At 43.6% G+C, this 22142-nt stretch overlaps 1 protein-coding gene across 1 annotated transcript in view; it reads right to left on the bottom strand.

The window, feature by feature from the left end:
• Positions 1 to 5780: 5780 nt before the first annotated feature.
• Positions 5781 to 22142, bottom strand: part of LOC108925313 (bromodomain and WD repeat-containing protein 3-like) — a 51745-nt gene continuing 35383 nt past the window's right edge. The window contains exons 35-40 of the mRNA XM_029257488.1: positions 20267 to 20389; positions 9842 to 9994; positions 8894 to 9060; positions 8716 to 8804; positions 8091 to 8234; positions 5781 to 7953 (exon numbers count right to left, since the gene is read on the bottom strand). Of these exons, the coding sequence (XP_029113321.1) occupies positions 7298 to 7953; positions 8091 to 8234; positions 8716 to 8804; positions 8894 to 9060; positions 9842 to 9994; positions 20267 to 20389 (1332 nt within the window). The 3' untranslated portion in view covers positions 5781 to 7297. The remainder of the gene's footprint in view (positions 7954 to 8090; positions 8235 to 8715; positions 8805 to 8893; positions 9061 to 9841; positions 9995 to 20266; positions 20390 to 22142) is intronic.

Here is a 22142-nt window from a genome sequence, read left to right as displayed (position 1 = left end):
ATGGAAGAAGAGATGGATACTCTAAAAGAAAATGGAACTTTTACATTGGTGGCTCTACCCAAAAGCAAACATGCAGTGGGGGGTAGATGGCTCTATGCAATCAAGAACAATGCAGATAACAGTGAAACGTATAAGGCTAGATATGTTGCTAAGGGTTATAGTCAAGTAATGGGAAGAGAGTATAAGGAAACTTTTTCTCCGACAGCAAATATCACATCAGTTCGTGTCTTGATGCAAATGGCAGCACAGTATGACCTTGTTCTACATCAGATGGATGTGAAGACGGCTTACTTACATGCTCCAATTGATTGTGAGATCTATGTGGAACAGCCAGAAGGTTTTGAGGTAAAATCGGATACCGGTGAAAAACTTGTCTGTAAACTGAACAAGTCATTGTATGGTCTGAAACAGTCAGGTAGAAACTGGAATAAGGTACTGCATGATTACCTGAGTGAAAATGACTTTATGCAAAACCCTGCAGACTCTTGTGTCTACAGCAAACAAACTGAAAAAGAGAGAGTGATGCTGATAATCTGGGTTGATGATCTGATTACTGCTTCTAGTACCAACGAGTTACTAAATGATGTGAAAAGGATGCTCACAGCTAAATTCAAGATGAAAGACCTTGGTAAATTGAAACATTTCCTAGGCATTGATTTTGAGCAAATGGATGGAGTTGTAAAAATGAATCAAAAAGGGTACATCTTAAAAATACTGGAAAGGTTCAACATGTCGAATTGTAAGTCCAGGTCGACCCCATGTGAACAAAAGCTGGAGTATAACAGTGATGGAAACTCTGTAAACCACACAAAGTATCGTGAAGCAGTAGGTAGTTTGATTTATCTAATGACATGTACTAGACCAGATCTTAGTTGGGTTGTGAGTAAACTTTCTCAATCTATGTCAAAACCAAATGAGCAACACTGGTGTACAGTGAAGCATGTGATGAGGTATTTGAAAGGTACATTAAACCAAGAACTGACGTACAAGAAGAGTAACGAGAAGCTGAAACTTACGGCATACAGCGATGCTGACTGGGCATCAGATCCGAATGACAGACGAAGTACAACTGGATACTGTTTTAGTCTAACCAAAAATGGTCCCCTCATTTCCTGGAAGTCAAAGAAGCAGCCTACAGTTGCTTTGTCAACATGCGAAGCGGAATATATGGCACTGGCTGCGACCACACAAGAAAGTCTGTACCTTCTACAACTGATGAATGGACTGGAAAATGGATGTCAGTATGCACCAGTAAAAATCTTTGAGGATAACCAAGGTGCAATTGCTCTTTCCAAAAACCCTGTTTGTCGACAAAGATGTAAACACGTTGACCGTTAGGTACCACTTTATTCGATCAGCAATCAATGATGGTAAGATAACAATTGAATACTGTCCAACAATAGAAATGGTTGCGGATGTGATGACTAAACCAATGATGAAGTATAAGAAAGAAAAATTTGAAAGCTTTATGTTTGGGCATAAATGTTGCTGATACAGGGATGTAACCGTGTGTTGTATTGTAAATGGGCCTGTAGAGAATGAGAGCAAGTGGGGGTGTTGGAGGTTCTATTCAGTGTGCTCTCATGTTGGTGAAGTATCGTTCACATGACCTTTGTACGTGATGTGCTCTGATGAAGCACGTATGTAAATAAATGTTCTTCTCTTCCGGTTTAAGAAAACCGACGGTGTGAGCGTGTAGTTTGTTACCTCCGTTAAGTATAATTAATTTACCACTTCTCTAACGCAGAGATGGCTGCGCCAACAATCAGTAATCATAACTAGGCAATTTCCCTTCATTAATTGCCCTATAATGCTGAATGGCCGCATATCTGAGCTTGCTCAGTTCTTTCACAGCTATTACATGTTGTTGTGTAAGCATTTGCTTAATGAATACACCAACCAGCCAAAACATTACAACCACTTGCTTAATATTGTGTAGATCCCCCTCATGCCACCAAAACAGCTCTGACCTGTTGAGGCATGGACTCCCCAAGACCTCTGAAGGAGTCTTGTGGTATCTGACACCAACATGTTCGCAACAGATCCTTTAAGTCCTGTAAGTTGCGAGGTGGGGCCTCCATGGATTGGACTTGTTTCTCCAGAACATCCCACAGATGCTCGATCAGACTGAGATCTGGGGAGTTTGAAGTCAACATCTTGAACTTTTTAACAATTTTTGTCATGTGGCAAGGCACATTATCCTGCTTAAAGAGGCCACTGCCATCAGGGAATACCGTTGCCATGAACGGGTGTAGCTTGTCTGCAACAATCTTTACGTAGGTGGTACATGTCAAAGTAACATCCACATGAATTCCCAGCAGAACATTGCCAAGAGCATCACACTGCCTCTGTCGGCTTGCCTTCTTCCCATAGTGCATCCTGCTTCCATCTCTTCCCCAGGTAAATGACACACATGCATCCGGCCGTCCACATGATCTAAAAGAAAACGTGATTCATCAGACCTTCTTCCATTGCTCCCTATGTGCATCAATGAGCCTTAGGCATCCATGACCCTGTCGCCAGTTCATCAGTTGTCCTTCCTTGGACCACTTTTGGTAGGTACTAACCACTGCATACCAGGAACACCCCACAAGACCTGCCGTTTTGGAGAGGCTCTGACCCAATCATCTAGCCATCACAATTTGGTTCTTGTCAAAGTTGCTCAGATCCTTATACTCGCCTAGTTTTCCTGCTTCCAACAAATAGAATTCAAGAACTGACTGTTCACTTGCTGCCTAATACTGTATATCCCAGCTCTTGACAGGTGCAATTTTAACAAGATGGTCAATGTTATTCACTTCACCTGTCAGTGGTTTTAATGTTATGGCTGATCAGTGTAAATGTAAATATAAATGTCTAACACCCATCAGCTGTTGGGAGATAAGTGAAATCCTAACCAGAATATAATGAAACTCCTCATAAAATTGAATTCTCATAACTCAGATGGGCTATATGTTGGGGGTGACTATACTCTTTGCAGTCAGTGAGACTCCTGCACAAACTGCAGAGCAACAACTCATCTCAAATCACTTATCATATCAAACTGTGATGATGCACATCTAGGTTGGGTCCTCCAACAAGAAACTCTGCTACTATTGTAAACAAGCCCAAGCATGCAGTTTAGACTCAGTCCAGAATCATAATTATATAAGTAGCTGGAAAACTAGAGTACAGTGTGTGTCAGATGTTCATCTATGTGAATCAGTAGAGCAAATCCCCTGAATGACAACAAAACTAATCACTCCACTGGAACGTACCTCTAAAAACAATCAGTTGATTCGCAGAAAACAGAAAACACTAGTGTCTTTTTCCCTGATGTATTAATAGGGTGTACAAACTGATACATTCACAACGCAACAACATTTTTATGGTTTATGGTTTTTATGGTTATTCATAAGTTCTTAGTAATGTCAATTTTTTCACTGATTAAAATTAGTTAAATTTTACTGATTTCAGAAATAACACTAGTTCTGCAGAGTGTCAGTTTTAGTTTGGTACTTAACAGGCACTGGAAGATTTTAGAAGGCACCAAAACATTCTAGAATAGACCACAACATTCTAGAAAGCATCAGATCCTAAAACGTACTGGAATATTTGGTGCTTTGCCAAAAGTTGTTGAAATTTGCAAATTCCAAGAACGTCGGATATTTTTCCAAAAATCGACATATTGTCACGATCCCGGAAAGTCAGATTCGGGATGAACGTAGCAGGTATCGCTCCTGGAGCCATTCAGCTGTATCAAGCACACCCAAACCTTTAAATCCTCAGCACCATAAAAGGGGTGATGGACAAACATCTATTTGCCCGATTCTTGATCAGCTCTCTACTGCATTTCCTAGCGATAACCTAGTGATTCTCATTCCATGTTTACTCAAATGCTTCTGAGGTCCTGTTCACAGTGTGCTTGTGTTCTAGTCCAGCACTCCAGTCCCATGTGCATTTGTCCTTCCTACCCTTATCCCAGTCCCATGTCCTTCCTGGTCTAAGTCAAGTTTCTGTGTACTGTTTCCTTTATGAGACACTCAGCGCATCTTTTCGCTCCATCTTCCTCATCTCACTTCAGCAATCTCTTTCGTTCTTTGCATATACATATATTCACAAACATATACATATTCACTGTACTTTTGAGAACATCGCTTTTTCATCCACATTAGGACGCGCAACAACACACGTCTGTGTCCCTTTTACCTCTAGACGTGACACATATAGTACGAACTAACACCAAAAGTATGCTTAATCTAACAAAAACTGAATGGAAAATGTAAAAAATCAAGTATATGTACTTACATTGAAGGGGGGTGCGGTGGCGCAGTGGGTTGGACCACAGTCCTGCTCTCCGGTGGGTCTGGGGTTCGAGTCCCGCTTGGGGTGCCTTGCGATGGACTGGCGTCCCGTCCTGGGTGTGTCCCCTCCCCCTCCAGCCCTACGCCCTGTGTTGCTGGGTAGGCTCCGGTTCCACGCGACCCCGTATGGGACAAGCGGTTCTGAAAATGTGTGTGTGTGTGTGTGTGTATACTTACATTGTGTTATTTATGCTACAGCCTTAGCAACTGCAGAGCCCAATTTGGACCATTCTATTAGGCCCTCCTCGGTGTAACTTAATTTAAAATTAGGTAATCGGGACTATATACTATTACTTTGTAGTAAAAACAAAATTTTATCTATTTTTATAGTTATCTATACTGTATTTATATAACAAAACAATACTTCTGCCACCTTCTCTACCCACAATCTCTTCTCTAGGGCATTCCTTATTTTCCCTTATGAAAACCCCAATGCAGGGCCTCCTGTAGGCATCAGGTCCCATTGGGTGAAATAGGTTCAACTAACCTAAGGCCAGCTGTGTCTAAACCATCAGAGGAACACCCGCCCTGAACTTTATGTGAAGTATACAACACACCTACACTTAGCACAGATTTCCAGCTGTATCACACTGGCACCATTTGAACAGTTGTATGTGTATCCATAAAGAGCCGGTCTGCACATCGAATCAGTTCGGACAGATGACTCTTCCACATTTGTGCAGAAATCCCTCTGTAACGTAGTGGTATTTCAATAAAAAACCTTTGATACAAGCATCCACCAAGTCAGTAATCCAGTCAGTTCCTCACACTGATGGTCTAGGATAATCAGATGTTATTTCTCTCACTTTTCTTTGCCCTCCTGCACATTTATACATCGGAGAATGTCTGTCTCTTGGCAAACAAGACAAAGTGAGATTCATTTCAACTGAAAACACAATAGAAAAAAAAAAATGATATAATAAATAAGTTTAAAAAAAATACACAAAAAAAAAATACACTCTGATATGGACTATGGACCCTGAGTGAGTGATGTTATCTTTTCTATTATTATTCCATCCTAAAGTCAGCTCAGTATAAAAGACCCATGTGAAATACATCAATTGACTAATGGGCTAATTTATGTTAATTATGCTCATTATGGTGACCAATGATCCTCCTCAGCTGTAAGAGTGATTATTCAAAGGCTGAACATCACATTAGAAGGACAACTTTTGTCCACTACAAGGTTGAAGCAGTCTCATTGCTCCTTCAGTTTTTAAAGAAATGCTAATATGTACAGGATATTAGTGGAAAAACTCCCTTCTATAATTCATAATCCCTCAATATGTCCATAAAGCTTGGGGTGCTTGCTCTGCAGTTTCCATAAAGGTTGACCAAGACTTTGTGGAATGTCTCTAGACTCTGGACATTTCAGAGACCAGATGCCATCCTTTTATTAGATGACACCATACAGACACCATCTTTGATGTGGACTGATTGAGGAAGAGTTTTTTAAATGTTACACTTTGTAATCAAATGAAAAGGACTACAACAGCTAACATTGACCAAACCCAATGATCCAGGAAGACAGACTAAGAAAAGGGACTTGGCGAGAGGTCTGCATCACTAGTGACCGTTGAGTTAAATATTGAAAAAACAGACACTGAACCCTTTAATAAGTAGAACTGTGATACATGGCTAAGGGAAAGACAACCCAATCCCTTCTCTTAACACCACACTCTGTGGGATCTGGAAAGAGGTAGCTGGATCTCTGTGTTTAAGATTCTTAACTGAGAGGATCCCTGCATGATTAAGTTAATAATATCTAGTGCTATAGACACCTTTAAAACAAGTAGCACAACAAACACACAAACCTGTAACCAATATTCTGCAAAGGTTTGACACTTAGCACCATTAGTCAAGACAGATTGCCTCTGCTGAAATTAAGCTGCGTTGTTGTTAAAATAGCTCCAGGATATTTTGGTTCCAAGAGTTCCTCTTGACGAATGTCTCCATGGAATCATGTGTCAGAAAACAGCTGCTCCAAACTTTAAGCGTAGCCATTGTGTCTTGGTTGTTCACTTTGCACCTAAATCAGACAGGATTGTGCAAATATCCATCTCACTGTTAGAGTAGTTTTTGGCCAAGGTGTATAATAATGTAAAAATACAAATACTTCGTTGTAAAAAGTGTAAACTTTGTGGGCTCAAACAAAAAACTAACTCACTTTAACATGCATTCAAAACTAAGCAGTGTTTAACATTATGGACCAAGGCGAACGGTATTAAGTCATGAATGGGAAACAATACATGACATCAGCACTGTTGTACACTTAAATCAATCCATAGCTTGAAATACTAATTTCCAGCATGTCTTTTTTATCATAAATCCATACTTCAGTTCAGCCAACATGTGCAGTTTATAAGACAGACAATTATAAAACCATTCAGCCGCACTGAAGATCGCTGAGGAAGGTCTGCTTTATGAATATGGTTTTCGATCCTGGGGCTCATGATTGTATGAAGGTCTGAAAAGCACCAGGTTGACCCTCACTGAGTGTACACCAGCTGCTGTGGTGGAGAAGGAGTGTAACAGTAAGGAAACACATCTGAAGTTCCGTTAAAGTCACCCACTGACATAACTGACCCAGAGAATTTTGTGTGTAAACAATGAGGGAAGCCATGTACATGTAAAAAAGAAAGAAACAAGAGTTGTTATTTCTGATCCTTGCTTAAAAACAGTGGTTGAAGAAGGACCTGAGAGTGAGGGAGAGGCTGAAGGGAACCTGATGTTGTTAAGGCCTTAGAGTACAGTAAAGCTAACCTGGTACTGAGAAACCAGTACTACCAAGGGCCTGGGAGGAGTTACCTACACACTGGGATGTTGTAAACTTTTGATCCTCTGTATGACTGATTCTCCTACACAATGTCTAGGAAAAGATACCCTGATGTTTGTTGCAGAATGCAGCATCAAATCACATGGGTCTGAGGCAGGAGAAAGCAGGAAGCCAGTCTTCAGTGGCTCCAACCTATGAGGTGGCTGACTCGAGCTTTCTCGGTCATGCGGCGCACCCGGCCTGAGCGAGAAATACCAAGGTTGAGGGGGTCCACAGTGGGTAATGGACTGTCATCCTCTGAGTCATCATTGTACAGCACTGTTCGCCGACCTTGATTTCGGGTGTTGATTCGGGAGGGAACCTGCTGGATCAGTTTCTGGCTGCCTTTCTCCTTCTCCTTAGCTGGTTTCTGGTCTTGGCTCTCTTCCTCCTGATCAGTCTCCACTGTTTCTTCCTCTTCCTCTGGTTGTTGCCTGGCCCGCTTTCCCTTGAGCACATGACAATGGCATCCCCTCTCTTCTTTAATCTTGACTGGCCTTCCCCAAGCTTTATGCTGTAGAACTTTAGTGTTGTCATGTCTGCTGCCTTTGACCAGTTTCACAGGGTGAAACTCACATTCCGAGTTGCTCCCATTGTCTGAAGACCCAGTAGATGATAATGAGGAAGAGCAGGAGGAGGAAGATGGAGAAGCATTTCTGGAGCTCTTTGACCTCCTTAGGCTGCTCTCTTTTGATGCTGAACCATCATCTTCTGGACTCAATCCCATGTGTCTCCAACTGGAAGCATTCAGGATCTGGCAGCTCCCATTGTTCAGACCCCTGTCACTCACCTCAACTGTATAAAAGGAGAAGATAAACAGTTAATCCCAATAACTGACCAAACTAATGAAAGTAGTTCTCATTATCAGTCCCAGATAGTGCTTCACTGTGCATTGATGTGTACATCATAGCTAGGTGATGTTTCAGTGGCACCTGTGAGCTTTGTGGATGTAGCTCGACTGCGCGTCACTCGGTTAACTCCAGGGTCCTCCTGTTGGGCCCCTGTCAAAGAACTTGAAGTGGAAGGCTGGCTGTCCCCATCCACATCATTTATTACTGAGCCATTTGCTTCTGCCGCTGTGAAGATCAAGACTCCAATGTTACAGCTAATACCTCATTGTGACTCTTTGGATACATCTGGAACATAATGCAGCTACAGCAGAGATGGGAGGGGAGGTCTGCACTAGGGAAATTCCTCAGTTGTCAGGTTCTCTTAACTTTACTGAGACATGAGTTGAAGTGCCTTTGCGTGAGGGATATTAATGTCATGCAGTGCTGAGACTGCACAGGACTGCATACAACACAAATGAGCCCTTGAACTGATGAAAAGTTATATAACTTAGTTTATCTCATCCAGAACGATGTGCATTCAGTATCTTAAAACTGTGGTTTGTCCTTTGTACGGTTGGATGATTTACTGAAGCAGTTCAATATTAAAAAAAACTCAAAAAGATTCAACAGAAGTTACCACCTTAATTAATTAGATTCTTAATGAAATTGAATATTTTACTTGCTGTGAGCCACAGCTAACAGAAAGCAGTCATATCTTTCCACTTACCTCGAAAGGCCATGCTCTTTACAAAAGTGCAGCTGTGATTCAATGCAGATTTTATACACATTTTTCCTGATTTCCGTTTCCCTTTAGGACTAGACAGGGCAGGGAGAAAGACATAGTTGCATTAAGGTTGACTTTTAACATCAGTAGCATATCCTGAGAGTGGCTGGTTGGTGCACACCTGGAGGGTAGGCTGGCAGATGTGGAGCTGCTACCACTGTGCAGCCGCTTGCGTGGTCGTGGCCCTTGGCACAGTCTTTGTCTCTGCACTGCCGACTCATAGCTAGAGAGGATAGGCAGGATCTGGGCTTCAAACATGGCCGAGAGGCTTTGGGTCATACCATGGATCTGGGAGTGAGACAAGTAAGGGTAGGACAGATTCCTGCAATGTAATTGATACAAAAGCCACAACCTATCTCACTGCCCATATCCCTCACCCCGAGCATAGCGGTCCCATCGGTAGCGGGTGATTACACAATCACAACCCCTCGCTCGGGACAAGGCTATCAATTAGGATGTCAGTCTTAGTCTGAGAGATGGGCTATAAATCCTGATTTCAATTACACTTCTATTACGGAGATCACTGGCAGGACTTAAGTGCCACATCCGTAGGGTGTCAGGAGCCCTAAAAGACCTCAAGCAGACACTTCATCATAGGGAGCTGGGCTGCGTGTCGCAGAATTAGCCACAAGCAAACAGGAGCAGAAGGGACAGTGCCCTGGAGTCTGATTGTCAGGCAGGGAGATTTGCAAGCATGCAGAACACTCATGAGTCTAGGCCTATGTCACTCTGAACTTCCTGTCCAAGCTCTCTTCCGCCAGCTCTGCGGGTGCACCAAAGAGGGGTAAAACAAATCTGATACCCAGACCCACCCATTCCATCCTCTGCTTTCATCTGCACTCTGACTCACTGCAACATTGAAAGCTACAGTCCATCAAAGCAAAACTGAGTTCATTTTAATGAACACTGTGCTCAACAAATTACCTTCTTTGGACAAAGCTAAATGCACCTTTCGAAATGTTGCAGTCCATTAAGTGTAAGCTCTTTGACACAATGTGTGTGGGGCACTCCTGCCCACACTGAGCTAATTCTCTGTCCAGGTCTGCACATCCTGGGTGACAGGGCTCACCTGGGAGTTGTTATGGGGGTGGAAGGTGTTGGAGTTATTGATGACCAGCCGTATATCTCTGGAAAACTCCAGGGGATCGCTGTAACCCCCACTGCTGAGAACCTCAGAGATGGTGCCCAGATCCATTGGCATGTTAATGATGTCTCTGTAACCCTACAGAAGGGGAAAAGGGATGAAAGAATGAATCTGAATGTTTGGTTCTTACTTTTGAAATTCTAATGGAACAGCCTGAGAAGAGAGGAGTTGGGGAGTCTCCAGACAGCACCTACTCCCTCCCCCACACAAAGAAAAAAAGAAGGAAGGTCCATCATTTACGTCAGCCACTTAATCCCTGCATACGGCAGGTGCAACTTCGAAGTACCCTGTGCTGAACCTTCTACAAACTGTGAAATGATGCTCATTTCTATGACATGGAGGTTTTACTCGGAAAATGCAACTAAAAGTGACCCGTAGCTTATAATGGTATGCCTGTCGAAAGCTCTGCTGTAAACTGACCTTGTCCTTAAGTCAAAAATTGCCATTTATTATATGAACCATACGGATATACACTGATCAGCCAAAACATTAAAACCACCTGCTTAATACTGTGTAGGTCTCCCTCATGCTGCCAAAACAGCTCCTACCCGTCAAGGCATTAACTCCAGAAGATTTCTAAAGGTAGGGGTGTGGTGGCGCAGTGGGTTGCACCACAGTCCTGTTCTCCGGTGGGTCTGGGGTTCGAGCCCTGCTTGGGGTGCCTTGCAATGGACTGGAGTCCCATCCTGGGTGTGTCCCCTCCCCCTCCGGCCTTACACCCTGTGTTACCGGGTAGGCTCCGGTCCCCCGCGACCCTGTATGGGACGAGCGGTTCTGAAAATGTGTGTGTGATTTCTAAAGGTGTCCTGTGGTATCTAGCAAGATTTTAGAAGCAGGTTCTGTAAGTTGCAAGGTGGGGCCTCTATAGATCGGACTTGTTTTTCCAGCACATCCCACAGATGCTCTATTGGATTGAGATCTGGGGGAATTTGGAGGCCAATTCAACACCTTGAACTCTTTGTCATGTTCCTCAAACCATTTATGAACAATTTTTACAGTCTGTCAAGGCCATTTCCTGTTGAAAGAGGCCACTGCCATCAGGGAATACTGTTCCCATAAAGGGGTGTATGCGGTATGCAACAATCTTTAGGTAGATGGTACATGTCAAAGTAACATCCACATGAATGCCAGGACCCAAGGTTTCCCAGCAGAACATTGCCCAGAGCATCACACTGCTTCCAGAGGTTTTCGTTCTTCCCATAGTGCATCCTGCTGCCATCTCTTCCCCAGGTAAATGACACACATGCACCCGGCCATCCACATGATCTAAAAGAAAACGTGATTCATCAGACCAGGCCACCTTCTTCCGTTTCTCTATAGTCCAGTTCTGATGCTCACGTGCCCATTGTAGGCACTTTCGGCAGTGGACAGGTGTCAGCATGGGCACTCTGACCGGTCTGCGGCTACACAGCCCCATATGTGGCAAACTGCGATACACTGTGTTTTCTGACACCTTTCTATCATGGCCAGCATTAAAGTTTTCAGCGATTTGTGTTACGGGAACTCTTCTGTGAGATTGGATCAGACGGGCTAGCTTTTGTTCTTATGCTATTTGGTATAATTGGAATTTGTTTAATCTTTTCAATAATTTCACACATTATGCAAGATAAATTAATATAAATACACACACACATTTTCAGAATCGCTTGTCCCATACGGGGTCACGGGGAACCGGAGCCTACCCGGCAACACAGGGCGTAAGGCCGGAGGGGGACACACCCAGGACGGGACGCCAGTCCGCCGCAAGGCACCCCAAGCGGGACTCGAACCCCAGACCCACTGGAGAGCAGGACTGCGGCCCAACCCACTGCGCCACCGCGCCCCCATAATATAAATATCTTTTATGAATTTCCCACATATCTCCCCTCCTCGTCTCTCTGCATTGGTTTCCTGTAGCCGCTGGGATCAAATTTAAGATCCTGGTTATTGCATACTGTGCAGAAAAGGCTCCAGGACTGCTTTGACTCCGTGGACTGGGACGTGTTCAGAAACTCATCCTCCAATCTGGACAAGTATGTCACAGTGGTCACGGACTTCATCCGGTACGGTGTGAGTGTCTGCATACCTCATAACACAGTCTGCTAATTCCCTAACCAAAAATCGTGGATTACCGCCAAAATCCAAAATAAGATCTGCGCTCGTATCTGCGCGTTTCAGTCCGGAGACAAGGACGCGTACAAGAAGTGTAAGTACGATGTCCACAAAGCCATCACTAGCACGAAACGGGAATACAGCAAGAAGGTAGAATCACAGTTTAACTTCACTCAAGACACACATAGGTTGTGGCAGGGAATCCAAACTTTAACAGACTATAAACCACAGACGCGGACATTGACAGGTGCCGCTGCGTCTCTCCCTGACAAACTGAACGTGTTTTACGGCCGTTTCGAGCTCGCAAAAAAAGACCCCCAGTACGAACTCCCACAGCGCTGCATGACTCCAGTCTCACCATCTCTGTGGCACAAGTAAGAAAAACTTTTAGCTGAGTCAACATCCTCAAAGCTGCTGGTCAGAATTTCAGGGCAAGTTTTAAAAACATGCAGTGAGCAACTGGCTGCTGTCTTCACAAACATATTTAACACCTCCTTAAAAAGCTCAACAGTACCCACCTGTTTCAAAAACAACACGATCTCCGTTCCGAAGAAAAAGTGAGCTGCCTTAATGACTATTGCCCAGTGGCACTGACTCCCATTGCAATGAAATGCTTTGTGAGGCTGGTGCTGGGACACATTAAGAACACCATCCCAGACACTTTGGACCAACTGCAGTTTGCCTACCGCCACAACAGATCCACTGAAGACACAATATCACACACATTTCACACCACTCTGGCTCACCTGGACAATAAAAACTGCTATGCAAGGCTATTATTTGTGGACTATAACTCAGCATTTAACACTGTCATCCCAACCAAGCTGATCCACAAACTACTAGGGCTGGGGCTGAGTGCTACATTGTGCAACTGAATCCTGGATTTCCTCACCAACAGACGTGTGCGGACTGGCAGTAATACCTCCTCCCCACTGATCCTCAGCAATGGCACTCCACAGGAAAGCATCCTGAGCCCGGTGCTGTATTCCTTGTTCACATATGACTGTGTGGCCAATCACAGCTCCAACACCATCATAAAGCTTGTTGACGATACCACCACTGTGGGTCTGATCACCAACAACGATGAGACGGCCTACAGAGAGGAGGTGAGGCTCCTGGCAGAGTGGTGCCAGGGCAACAACCTGTCTCTCAATGTCAGTAAAACTAAGGAGCTGGGGACTGACTTAAGGAAACAGGATACGACTCATGCACCCATCTGCATAGGAGGGAACATTGCAGAGAGGGTCAACAGCTTCAGATTCCCAGGGGTCACCCTCACTGCCAAACTCACATGGACTGAGCACACAGCATCAACCATCAAACAGGCCCATCAATGTCTCCACTTCCTCAGGCATCTGAAGAAAGCCCGGATGTCCACTACAGTCCTCACCACTTTCTACAGGTGTGCCGTGGAGTCTGTCCTCACAGGGTGTATTGCATCCTGGGGTGGCAGCTGTTCCATACAGGACAGGAAAGCCCTACAGAGGGTGGTCAAAACAGCTCAGGGAATCATTGGCACACAGCTATCAGCAGTCCAGGACACCTACACCACACGCTGCCTCAGAAAGACAATGCGCATCATGAAAGATCAGTCACCCCGCACAAGCACATTTCTTTTTTCTGCCGTCTGAAAAGCGGCTCAGGTCTATTCAAACCTGCACTGCTAGGTACAGGAACAGCTTTTACCTCACTGCTGTAAGAGTATACAACACTCACCAATGTGCCACCTTTTGTAATTAGAGTTGGACTGGTCCTTCCAAGCATACTGGTAGATTGCTTAAAATGACAATGTATTCTCATTCTCATATTCTGAGTTCTCTGGCTGACTAGTGTTACTTGTTATTATTGTTACCGTTATTTATTGTTATTAGCATTAATCATTGCCATTTTTTTTTGTGCAGTATTTCCATTGTTTTTGTTCTGTGGAGAAGCATTCAAGAAAGATTTCATGATACTTGTACATAGTACTTGTAACTGTGACGATAAACTTGAAACTTAAACTTAAATGTATTGCCTATAAAAGCATCAAGAGAACTGCTCCCAGCTATCTACAAAACTTGATCATTCGCTACACCTCAACCAGACTGCTACTCTCCTCCACAGTTGCCCGCTTGGTGTTCTCACGCATGAAAGGTAAAGTGCACATTTACATTTATTTATTAGCAGATGCTTTTCTCCAAAGTGACTTCCAATGGATACTATGCAGCGTTATCAGTATGTAGTATTAAAGCACAAAGGTTCTCGGTTCTGGCTTCGTTGTTCATAGAACAACTTCCCCCTCTTACTCAGAACTGCTGAATCTCTGTCCACATTTGTAAAGGGCCTTAAAACTCACATTTCCAGACTCAGTTCACCCATTAAGTTCATGTAAGGTTTGAATGTTCATGCCCTATAACTTTGAGATCATGTCTGTGAAACAATGGATGGATACACACACACACACACACATTTTCAGAACCGCTTGTCCCATACGGGGTCACGGGGAACCGGAGCCTACCCGGTAACACAGGGCGTAAGGCCGGAGGGGGAGGGGACACACCCAGGACGGGACGCCAGTCCGTCGCAAGGCACCCCAAGCGGGACTCGAACCCCAGACCCACCGAAGAGGAGGACTGCGGTCCAACCCACTGCGCCACCGCACCCCCCACAATGGATGGATAGGAATCATCAATATTTGTATAAAGTTTTATAAAGCTACTCATGTGATGTACATTGATTGAAAGTAAAAACTAACTGCACTTAAGAATCACGAATCTGCATCTAAGTCTCTCTTTCTGCTAATGTAATGCACACAATATATTTTCTATGAGATGTGCGTCGCTTTGGAGAAAAGTGTCTGCTAAATGAATAAATTTCTTTACTTAGCAGACGCTTTTCTCCAAAGCAACTTCCAATGAACATTATGTAGTATTATCAACCTAAACACCTTATTCACCAAGGTGACTTACACTGCTAGATACATTACTTACACTGGGTCATTAATCCAAACATCAGTGAAACACGCTCTTTCTGTCACTCACACACTATGGGTGAAGCTGAACAGCATGTCTTTAGACTGTGGGAAGAAACCAGAGCACCCAGAGAAAACCCACGAAGAAACAGGTGAACATGCAAACTCCACACAGACTGAGCAGGGATCAAACCCATGTCCTCTCACAGTACCCAGGCACTGTGAGACAGCAGCACTACTTACTGTGCCACCATGCTTCCCATAAATAAATGTAAATATAAATGAAAATTAATTTAGCTGATGCTTTTCTCCAAAGCTACTTACAATGTTAGTCTACCTACAATTTGAAGTTATACATACACACACACACACACACACACACACATTGACTGACTGAAACCATATCAAAACCCGTAGGCTTCCGCGGTTGGTGTCAACTGACTGGGGAGTTAACTCTTCTGGATTCGACCGTGTCGTGTAGGACACTGGTTCCAGTGTTTCGCTTTCCCTGTTGGAAGTATCATCAGGGAGCTGCCACATCTTGTAGAGACTCGATGTGAACTGGAGTGTTCGACGAGGGTGGGTGTATTTATGGGCGGGATCGGGGTTGGAGGTCGTAGTGGGTGGTCCTCATAGGTAGTGCCCCCACTGTGTTTTCCACTTGCGCTGTATCTTTCGTGTTACAGGTCGGCTCATTGAACTGAGCTTCAATGAGAGGCAGTCGGGTCGTTTTGAGTCTGGAGCAAAGACTCGAAATGAGAGGTGTCCAGGTTCTTGATAGTTTGAAGCCCTCCTCCAAGTTGTTGGGGTGCTTCTCAATCTCGATCGCCTCACGTACTACACGGCTCCTGTATCTGGGAACAGGTGCAATCACTGTGGTCTCTTCAAAATGGCTCTCATGACCGGTTTGTAGTGAGTGTTCAGCCACTGCTGAGTTATTGTGTCTTGTCGCTCTTATGTGTTCTTGGAGCCGTGTTGAGATAAGTCGACCTGTCTGCCCGATGTAGGTTTTTCCACAGCTGCAGGGTATTTGGTAGACTCCGCTGTTGGAGGTTCTATTCAGTGTGCTCTCATGTTGGCGAAGTATCGATCACATGACCTTTGTACGTGATGTGTTCTGATGAGGGGGTGCGGTGGCGCAGTGGGTTGGACCACAGTCCTGCTCTCTGGTGGGTCTGGGGTTCGAGTCCTGCTTGGGGTGCCTTGCGACGGACTGGCGTCCCGTCCTGGGTGTGTCCCCTCCCCCTCCGGCCTTACGCCCTGTGTTACCGGGTTAGGCTCCGGTTCCCCGTGACCCCGTATGGGACAAGCGGTTCTGAAGGTGTGTGTGTGTGTGTGTTCTGATGAAGCACGTATGTAAATAAATGTTCTTCTCTTCCGGTTTAAGAAAACCGACGGTGTGAGCGTGTACTTTGTTACCTCCGTTAAGTATAATTAATTTACCACTTCTCTAATGCAGAGATGGCTGCGCCAACATCCGCTAATCTTCAATGGCAGGTTATATTTTACTGTGCCGAGTAGTCTTTTTGTAATGGAACTGGTAGTAAAGGTGGTCTTGATGCCGTCCTTTATGAGTAATTCACTTATTTTGTCAGTGGTGCCTTTTACGTAGGAGAGGTAGGCAATCTGGTTGGTTTGATTGTTCTTTGTTTCCTATTGCCTGATGTTTTTTGATTTTCGTGCCGGCGAATGATTTTCATGACCTAGTTGTGCTCAAAACCGTTCACCGAGAGCGCTTCAGAAGTATCTGTTTTTCTTCCTTCCAGGAAATTTCATCGCTTAGTCGGATGCCTCTTGTGATCAAGGCGTTCGCGACCGTGTTCTTCTGAGCCGGGTGGTGGTGGGAAGCTGCATTGAGGTACCGGTTTGTGTGGGTCGGTTTTCGATAAACCTTGTTGCTGAGGCTGCCGTCACTCTTCCTCGTTACGAGAACATCTAGGAAGGGGAGGCTGCCGTTCTCTTCTTTCTCCATCATGAACTTGATGTTGATGTGTCTTGAGTTTATGTGCTGTAAGAAATCATCCAAGGCGGTCGCTCCATGTCTCCATATCAGGAAGATGTCATCAACGTATCTCTACTAGCAGATGGGTTTTTGTACTGTTGATCGGAGCGCTCATTCCTCGAAGTCCTCCATGAACAGGTTGGCGACGACGGGTGATAGAGGGCTGCCCATCGGTGAACCTTCCTTTTGTTTGTAGTATGTTCCATCGAACAAGAAATAGGTGGAATGAAGGCAGAGATCTGCAATTGCGGCTACGTCCTCTGGTAGTTTTTCTTGTATGAGGGAAACAGTGTTTTTGATAGGAATGCTGGTGAAAAAGGAGATGACATCGAAACTGATCAAAATTTCGTCGTCTTGGGTTTTCACTGAACTCAGCTTTTCTGTAAAGTGTGTATAATTCTTGATGTAGCTTGGAGTTTTCACGGTGAATGGCTGGAGTGCTTGTGCCAAAAAATCAGGCATTTTCATGTGTGACAGAGCCAATAGCACTGACAATGGGTCTGATCGGTATCCCTGGTTTATGTATTTTGGGTAACCCGTAGAGGAGTAGCGGGTGAGGGTCAATTGAAAGTAATTTCTTTTATTGGTCTCATCAATGGATGACTTATTGCTCAATCCATGCAGTTTCGTTTTTATGCTGCTGGTTGGGTTACGTATCTTACAGTAGGAGCTGTCTTTTAGTAGATCCTTCATTTTGTTTTTATAAGTTGTTGTCTCTAAAATAACCGTTGCGTTACCTTTGTCTGCTGGGAGAACAACGATGTTTGGGTGTTCTCGTACTTGTTTTAGCAGTACTTTTAATTCCTCTTTGCTGATGTTGCTGGTAGGTGGTTTTGCTTGACGTACTAAGACCGAGACTGAAAGCACTTGTCCCAGGTGTGGTCACGGCAAACTGGAGCTTAACCCGGCAACACAGGGCATAAGGCTGGAAGGGGAGGGGACACACTCAGGACAGGACACAAGGCACCCCAAGCGGGATTTGAATCCCAGACCCGCCAGAGAGCAGAACCCGGTCAAATTTGCTGCACCAACGCGCCCCCCTGTTAGAAATACTGTACATTATTATTATTATTATTATTATTATTATTATTATTATTATTATTATTATTATTATTATTGTAGCCCTGTAGCCTACAGCACTACTAGTTTGTGTGTTCATTTGGAAGGTTTAAATAAAGCTTCTTAAATTTGATATAGTTTGGTTGAAGCCATACCAACACATGTTGGAACAGGTGCAACCTATACTTATGTCAGTTTGCATTTATTGTGAATTGACTGGGTTTCGGTTTGGCGCAGAACCAATGAGAGAAAAGAGGGATGGAACGAGTGGGAAAAGTTTCCAGACATTTCTAGAAAGGTCCCAGGGAGGGAAAAAAAGGAGGTGTTCTAGAGAGAACGCTTCGGACTAGAGTGTGAGGTGATATTTTTCCTGGTTGTTTGAAGAACAACCAAAAAGAGGCAAAATGTCATTTCACGCTGCTTGTGTATTACTGAAGTTTAAGTATACGTGGTTTACTCGTGCGTGGTCCCACGAGACAGCCCGCTAAGAAATTACGAGTTTTCAGTCCGTCGCATCGAACTGCCAGAGTGACGGAGGAGAACTGAGGCGAACCCGGCTCTTCGTGCTACCGCGTGAAGTTCCGTTTTCACCTGCCCAAAACGCAAGTAGACGACTGACAAGGTAAACTGCGATTCTTTTCTCTGCACTCGCAAGAGTGAAGCGACCATTTATTTTGGGTCTCAACGTACACAAGCGGCGATCAGGAGGGGGTGTGTTATGTTCGAAATACTAAGCCTAAGGAGTATTCCAGGCACTAATCATCATTGTGTGCGCGCAAAAGAAGGTTCCGTTCTGCTAGAAACTTCTAGAGCTGTTGTGTTTTGAAGTGTAGTAGTGAGGTTATTCGTTGTTTGTAATATATTATTGAGTGTATTTGTGAAGTTTTTGTTTTATGTTTAGGTTATTTTTGCATTTAATTTGCTTGACTGATGGGATTTAGGGGACTGTGTGTTGGACAATAACTTTGAATATTTCTTTTGGGTTTTAATTAAGGTGTTTGGAGAATTTAATAAGTGGTTCTGTTGAAATACTTGAGTTGGGTTATAACATTTTAGTTACTAGTTAGAATAGAACCCAGGCACCACCCTCATAGTCAGGTGAAATGGAGGGTGGTGTGCACATTATTATTATTATTATTATTATTATTATTATTATTATTATATTTTTCTTTTCACACCACCACACTTTTCACTTGCTAGCCATTTTAAATGAAAATTATCTTAAGAGGGATCACAAATGAAAAGTTTTGTAAACAAAACACAGTCCAGTGCTAGGCAGTCAAACACTGACTGAGACCCAAGCAATAAGAAATATGTAGTCTTGCAGCAGTGCACCCAGTCAATGTTATCATACAGCAGATGTGTTTGGCAGTGTGTGGACAGAAAGGCTGGGGCTGCTAAACAGGCTGGGAAGGCTGGCTTGAGGTGCAGATCCTTGAGAAAATGGGGTCCTTGGATCAAGAGTATTATTTCCCTGTGTGCCAGTGTTCTAATAAAACATGAGTAACAGTGAACGCTGCCTGTGTGTCCTCCTTTGCCCCATCCAAACCCAGAGTGCCTCATGCCACAGTATGTTAGGATTTAAAAATAATTTACTAAAGTTAATGAGATGGCCATCCTAAGTCCAAGCGATTGTAAGTTCCATAACTGAAGGACTGCCAGTCTTTTGAAGTAATTAATAAATCATAAAAATGCCTGAAACTTGCAGCTGAAACCTTCAGTTTATTGTTTTACTTGTGGCTTAATATTTTATACTTAAACTTGATTAAAAATAATTTAAAATCATAGCTTTTCCTTGAAGAGAAATCCATGTCGAATTTTATATTCCACAGTGCAAACCTAGTAGCTTTAGTATGTTCAAGGTCAATCCTGTGACATTTAAATATTCTCCCATGTTTGTGGGGTTTTCTTCTGGGTGTTCCTGTTTCCTAGCACAGTCTAAGGTTGTAAATTGGTGACTGTTGGCTTTAAAATGTCTGTACTAAGTGAAGGTGTGAGAGAATGAGCATGTATGACAGTTCTGTGATGGAGTGATGTCCTCTCTAGGGTGTACCCTGCCTTATATGCTATGTCTTCAGGATAGACACCAGAAAACTGCAACCCTGTATCGGACAAGCCACTTTTGAAAATGGACTATGAATGCATGTTTTTGATGCTCTCTTTTGCTAATTGTAGAATGTGGGCCAGGGCTTTAGCCAGAAGCAGTACGCAAATATGTCCAAACACTGCAAGACATGGGATGGATTACCGGAGAGGCAGAGGGATTGATGGGTTGACGGAAAGGCACAGAGTCCTCTCTCTCCAGGATGTGGTCCAGGAGCTGTCGGCATTGGTCCTGCCACTCCTCCACATCTGTCTTTTTGTCCTTCACCTGCCAAGGAAGGGGGAAAACAATAAAGCAGTGTGGGAGTGTGCTTACTTTTTCCACAATTACGTTATTACTGTTATTTACTCTGTATTATATCATTGTGATTTATCTATGTGAGACCATAAAAGAGACAACCTATGCCATACATCCTGAGATAGCAGATGAAGAAAAGGGAAGGCCTACAAGTAAGATGTAATGGGTTAAATTAAATTAAAAGACATAAATTAATACCATAGAGTGAATGGCATAACAAAATGTAAAGAATAATTAAAAATAAGTGGAAGTGCCATTTTTATTTTACTTTTTGACATTAAAATAGTTCAACTATGTATTCTGTGTGTTTATTCTAGGTTAATCTGTTAATGAAATGTTATTTCATAAATTCTTATTTAATGATTCAAGCAGTTATAAAATATTATATTATGTATTTAATAGTATTGTTCTTGCAAAAATACAAATAGTGACATTGCTATCTTTGTATTTTGTCAAAATTCTATTGCTAAATTACACTTTGTAATTTTGTATTTTGGTGACATTAAAATAGTTGTTGCAAACCACACAAGTGGTTGCTATGAGTCAGGGTCAGCATGATGGCACATATATCATCATTTATATGTGCACTATAAGTTTGTATATTGCAATTATATGAAGTCATTTTAAAAAGGATATTGGAGTGTTGGTTACACTATAGGGGGTTACATTCCTGCTTATGGCCAAAAACTAAGGCCAGCTCTACAAGGCCCTCATTCACTTTCTAACCTGTTTACAGGCAACCATCATCTTGGTTGATTGCAGTAAGGTCTTTTGCCCATGTCAGTGTATGGTTTGTCGTCAAAGGTGGCTGACGGAAGTTACACTACTGAAGCATTTGTAGTAGAAGGCACCAAATAGCTGAGTGTGGCTAGCTCTGTGTAAATTACAAGGGGCTATTCCATACATCACATTGGCTACAGCAACAACCAGGTCCGCTTCAAACTTTATGACACATTTGCCAGTGTGCACCTCAGTATCTGAGCAGAAAAATAAGTCTGCTGTCAAACCTATGTCATAAACCTCTTCAGATTTTTAGTGTCCCCGCTTATCCATTCTCACCCTGAAGTAGCAGTGTGAACCAGTGCTTCTTTGACTCAGCTAATTCAGCTTCACACACATACACACACATTTTCAGAACCGCTTGTCCCATATGGGGTCACGGGGAACCGGAGCCTACCCGGCAACACAGGGCGCAAGGCCGGAGGGGGAGGGGACACACCCAGGATGGGACGCCAGTCCGTCGCAAGGCACCCCAAGCGGGACCCGAACCCCAGACCCACCGGAGAGCAGGACTGTGGTTCAACCCACTGCACCACCACACCCCCTGCTAATTCAACTTCACTCTCAACAAATTGTCTCAGAAAGAAAGTCCCTGTTTACCTTCTTGGCTAGGAACGAAACTAAGGCGTGCACAGGATATTATTCACCTTTTCCTGCCATTCTGCGCAGGAAAATTGTCCCCTGCCAATCTGTATCTCAGAGAGCCATTGAAACCTCCTCTCTTGTGCAACTGAACAATTTGATGCATTAGGTACTTTCCCCCCTCTGTACATAGCCTGTTATACAATGGATATATGCAGCTTTTATATCTTTACCAGCATAATAAAGCCTTGCAGAAGTATACTTACTGTCTAAACCAGGAGCTTTGTTATAAACAAGTCTACAAAGTTTCCCACATATAGCAATGACTGAATATACAAAGACACAGTTGCAGTTAAACCTC

The sequence above is a fragment of the Scleropages formosus genome, chromosome 13 (assembly GCF_900964775.1).
Source record: "Scleropages formosus chromosome 13, fSclFor1.1, whole genome shotgun sequence".
NCBI classification, from domain to species: Eukaryota; Metazoa; Chordata; class Actinopteri; order Osteoglossiformes; family Osteoglossidae; genus Scleropages; species Scleropages formosus.
This window is presented reverse-complemented; position numbering and strand designations above follow the sequence as displayed.